Source organism: Lemur catta, chromosome X (assembly GCF_020740605.2).
Source record: "Lemur catta isolate mLemCat1 chromosome X, mLemCat1.pri, whole genome shotgun sequence".
NCBI classification, from domain to species: domain Eukaryota; kingdom Metazoa; phylum Chordata; class Mammalia; order Primates; family Lemuridae; genus Lemur; species Lemur catta.
Window position 1 is genome coordinate 8733403 of NC_059155.1, and position 5287 is coordinate 8738689.

Consider the following 5287-nt stretch of genomic DNA (forward strand, 5'->3'; position numbering starts at 1 on the left):
CTCACAGATTTCAGCCTTTGGTGTTTTTTAATCTTACCCAAACTATATGTCAGCACCCCACTGAGTGTTACTCACCAAAATGCCAATGTTTTTGTCACTTAATGTTAAGTGCTTTCACTAAGATATTGTGTAGTAATTTGGCAGAAAAAAATGGTATGGCTAAGAGGAAAGGGGCTTCAGTTGAAGGGCTAATAAAATTAACACTTGCCTTGGACGGACAGGATGTCTATGAATTAGATATCCATGTAAGTTTTTTACTCAGATGACCACATGCCACTCTAATAGAGACAAGTACTTTTGTGAGTTGATGGAGATCTTCGTGAAGGCCTGAGATCTACAAATAGAAACTATTATAAGCAGAGTGCAAGTAGAAAGAGAAGGCCCCAGGTCTCATGCACTTAAAAATAATTAGCATTTAACACTTTTGACGTACAGATTTTCACCCTAACATAATTGTAGCAAAATGATCATAGAACTTGAAAACCAGTACGGCTGGCTATAGGCATAGGCAGGATAGGGACAGATACTTAAGAGCTTTGGGGTCCCAGTTCTGGCTTTGACTTCTGGCATCAAAGTTAATTGAACAATAGGGTCAGGACTATATCTGAATTGGAAATATTGAGTACGTCTGGGTTGAAATATTGTTCTCCTCTTGTCTATGTGGCCAAAAAGTCCCAGAGCTCTTAAAGCACATAAGGTCCCACGTGTAAGGCTGATTCCATATGTGGCTACAATGGAGAGGTCTAGGCTGTATTCCTATGAAAGCTCCCACTCCCTTCCTGGCCTAAGTCTCTTTTTGGGGTCATTTCTAACTGTCTCTCACTACCTTGGGTCACTATTCTTATCACAGATGTTTTAAAGTACAGATTAAAAACTACGCAGGATAAACAGATCAACCAACAAGAACCAGACTGCATATTCATAATACAGTATATAACTGGCAGTCATAGCAATCAAAAATTGTCAAACCATTTTTGTATTAATATTTTAATATGGTATCTTTAGGGTGTTCATCTCAGGGCTCATAAAGATTACTCAGAGCTTAAGAATTTTTCCTGCCACAGTGCAAAAGCAAAAGGAAGAGCTATATAGTTGCTGTTAAAAGCTGATCACAGAATGGTTTGAGAATTTTTAAAGTCCCTCTCCATAGTCTTAGCTGTTACCTTCAGATAAAGCTAACCACGGCATGGCACTGACACAGTTTATAGATTCATAGAACTTACAGCTGGAAGAGACCTTATACTGAACACACAGCCAGTACAAAAATTCCTTTTATGGTATTTTAACAGATGGTCATCCAGTGAATATTTTCACTGGAAGGGAGCTTACTATTAAGGCAGTCCATTCCACTGTTGGACAACTCTAATTATAAGAAATTCATTCTAACGCAGGGTTAAAATCTGCTCTTTTGTCACTTTTAACGTCCTAGTTTGGCCAGCTGAACATCCAATGCAACATATAAGAAATCAGTTCCTTCTACAGTAAATATTTGAGTTAAGGAACCTTGTGAGAAAAGCCCATTATCTTTTCTGAAGCCTTCTCCGTGAGCCCAGCATGGTGGATCAAAGGACCATTTAAATTATGAGCAGAAAGCACTGCACCCAAAGCCATATACTAAGCAGCATTGCTAAATTGATAAGAGGTTTTGTCAGAGAAGCAACATCTCTATGCAGCAAAAGTAGACTTATGAAGTAAAAGCAGGCCAACCATTTATTTGCAGGGGTGGTTGCCATATTTAAGCATAATCCATTCACTAGTATCCTGTGACTTCAAACACAAGGAGTATAATCAACTTCCAGTGTCATTAGAGTATCTCTTATTGAGATGGTATTTCTTGAAAAGCTCAAATGGGAGCAAACCATACATAATGATTTATACAAGTCAGTGTACGTCATTGTACTTTTGCATTCCCAATCATTATAACCTCTTTATAACTCAAGCTTAGGAATGCTTGTTTGCATCATTATTTTTATTGTAATACAGCTCAGAGTCTTATTTTTTTTCCCTTTGGCAGAAATGTCAGAAACTGCTTGGCAAGAGACTGATGGTGACATTTGTTAGTTGATTAATGGAATGCTTTAAGGGATAGCTGTAGCTCTTTAACTCCTTCATGCGGCTGGGATCTACATTTAAACTGTGACTTTAAAAATATTTAAACCTCTCAGGACGAAAACTTTCAGATAAGTCCCGAGACACACAAGAAGGGGAAGTAGCAGAAATCACGCAAAATACACTTGGCTTGATAAAGCTTTTTTTTTTTTTTAAATCGCTCTACAACTTCAATTTGAAAGGCTCTGTTTCACAATCAGAACCTTATCTCTTACCCTCTTGTGTGCATGTGTGCACTCTTAGAGGGGCACAGTTATTCATATACTACTGACTGACCAATTCAGGGCACACTTTTAAAGGCTCCTTACTTTTAACAGCATGAAGATCCTGCTTTGGAGCCACTGTTCAAGTCAATGGTGTGACCTAACATGCAATGCTCTAGCTGTTCCTCTACAGCCAACACCTGCCTGACAGCTTCTTCAAAGGCCACTGTCACATTAGTATCATCTTTGGCACTAGTTTCTAGATAAGGGTAATCCCCATTTTCCATGCACCAGGCTTGTGCCTCTTCAGTAGTCACTTGCCTATCCTCTTTGTCTACCTTGTTACCCAGAACTACAAAGGGAAAGTGCTCAGGGTCCTTCACATCTGCATAGTAGATAAATTCCTTCTGCCAGTTACCAAGGTTCTCAAAGCTCTGCCGGTCGTCCACGCTGAAGGTCAAGAGGCAGCAGTCTGCTCCCCTGTAGAAGGGTGTCCTAAGGCTCTTGAAACGTTCCTGCCCTGCAGTGTCCCAGATCTGGAGAGTTACAAAGCGTCCATCTACCTCCAGATCTCGATTTAAGAACTCTACCCCTATGGTGTGAAAAGCCTGGGAGTCAAATTTATTGGTTACATAACGGTTCATAAGTGAGCTTTTCCCAACTCCGCCATCACCCAAGAGAATGACCTTTAGGAGCAGGGATTTCCCACTCATTGTTGCAGCACCAAAAGGGGAGGACTCTGTAACCAAGAGAACCTGAAAATAAAAGAAAAAGTAGTAGGGAAAACAGTTAAACCTGAAACTGAAATCAACTTCATAGCAAATTTCTCTAAATTATGAGGCCTTCTAATTTAACTTCTCTTGATTCATGCTCATTAATTGATATAGTACAGAAGATATAAAACTCTTTTTACATAAGGGGGAAAATAGGTCTTGTTTTTCTGAGGTCTCTTGTCTGTGCCAGAAAAATGGCTGAATGCCATGGGTGAATGGACTAGCAGATGGTCCTGTAATTTGGTTCAGTTCTGACCCTATTCTAGGGAGAGAGCCTAGAACAGGAATGCCAGTTAAATGTGTGACTATTTTAGCTTCTAGTTTGGACAGTTCCAAACAAGAGGCAAATAGTATGAAAAAAATTTTTTTAAATAGTATGAAATTGATTTGGGATTTGAAATCTGTTCCCAATGGAACCAAGAATTATTGAAAAGAGAAAGCTGTGAAAGCTAGATTCTTCATTCTGTCTGGAGAGGTCTGGGCCAGAATTAGACTGGATCCCAGAATCTGGAAGAGAGAAAAAGGTTAAGTTTCTTCAGGCATTTACTCCCTTATACTTGCATTGATATGGATACCCTCCCTAAGGATCTTTCATAATCTTTTCTTATGGAACAATGGCACTTAAGTTGATGACAGTTGACTGATATCAACATAATGGCTATCATTAAGGGAGAAAATCTTGAATAGCTTATTAGTTTTTGGATTTAAGTTTTAATTCCTTAATAGTTAACATATGAAAACATATAATAAAATCTAAAGTGCTAATAATTATATGGTACCCTTCTTGTTACCTCTACAACATGTCTACACATGGAATACCTAGAATGCATCTTAAAATAAAAAGATTAAATGCTTACTGATTAACTACCTTTTGCTATATTCTGTTGGGTACTTTCACATTAGGTTCATTATGTGAACTCAACAATGGCGAGGATAATCAGGTGATATTTATGCAAGGGACACAAAGGGATGAAAACTAATCACTAATCAAAGGAGCATATGCAAAAGAGTTTCTGGAATCACATATGTTTGGTATGTATTTAACAAACTCAGTAGTCCTTAAAATTATTTTGGAATGCATGTGTACTAACTACATATTTTTCCAAATATTCATTTTTAGAGATCAAATTTAAAAATATCTAAAAATCATAGTTTGCCCCCATGAAATACCTACCCAGTTGGGTTTTTGTCACAATTCTAATCTTTTTCTTTTTTCCTGTTGTTGTTTTATTCTTTCTTTTTAGAGTTCTAAAAAACAGAATGGGAAATGTTATTTAAAAAAAAAATCTGTAATAAAATAAAGTTAAGGCCATATATAAAAATACATTCACGTCAGGAAAAAAAAGAACCCAGAGCAACCTCAAGTAACCTATAGAGGATGCTTTTCCCCCAGTATACTTAAGAGTTCCAAATGCTATAAATGCTTAACACAAGCAAAATAATTTTATTGCAAGAACTTTAACTTGTCCTAAATTGAGTGTTCTTTATATAATTTTTCAGTTTTATATTGTCTTTCCATTGAATTTTCCATTCAAAGTAAAAGTAAATCAAAGAAAGCAGATGATATTCACAATAGATGATATTCAGGAAAGAGAAAGCACAGAGTAATCTAAGATATGTTGAAACCCTAAATCAGAGATGAAACTATTTCCCTTTATACCTGCCAACATTCCCATCTCCGAGAAAGTTATTAGTGCACTCACCAATCTGCCTCAAACTTGTCTCTGCAACTGATTCCATAAGAAGAGGAAAAAATTACGTTTGTCGGCTTCCTATTTACAATACAGTATCTTCTCTTGGCTAATTATTTTATCCATTAATTTATGTCATCAGTCTTGAATACAAGTTTTAAAAGTACTTAGCTGGCCTTATTAAATTCAAACACACCTTCATTTACTATTATAGGGAATTATAGAAAGAATATTATTTAAGCAGCATCAGGTGTAATTGGTCTAAAAAGAAAAATAGCTCCTAGATCTGTTGAGTGTTCTTTCTCACTGAGGAATAAAGAAGCTTTAAAAAAAACTCTGTTGCTTAATAATCTCATGTTATTTTTTCAAATACAGATAAAGCATATAAGCAATTTAATATATATCTAAATCAGTAATAATGAATTTAAATAATTACTCCTAAATTGATAGACCTTATCCTCCTTTTTGGTCTATATCTACTCTACAGAATTTTCAAGTTTCCTACAATTCC

The 5287-nt window shown here is 36.4% G+C and overlaps 1 protein-coding gene across 1 annotated transcript; it reads right to left on the minus strand.

Annotated features, from left to right (window-relative positions):
• Positions 1 to 2330: 2330 nt before the first annotated feature.
• On the minus strand, positions 2331 to 4284 carry RAB9B (RAB9B, member RAS oncogene family). Its single transcript, XM_045537957.1, has 2 exons — positions 4260 to 4284; positions 2331 to 3067 (listed from the first exon to the last, which is right to left on the minus strand). Exon 2 carries the CDS (start codon positions 3023 to 3025, stop codon positions 2420 to 2422), a length of 606 nt encoding a protein of 201 aa, XP_045393913.1. The 5' UTR covers positions 3026 to 3067; positions 4260 to 4284; the 3' UTR covers positions 2331 to 2419.
• Positions 4285 to 5287: the final 1003 nt, after the last annotated feature.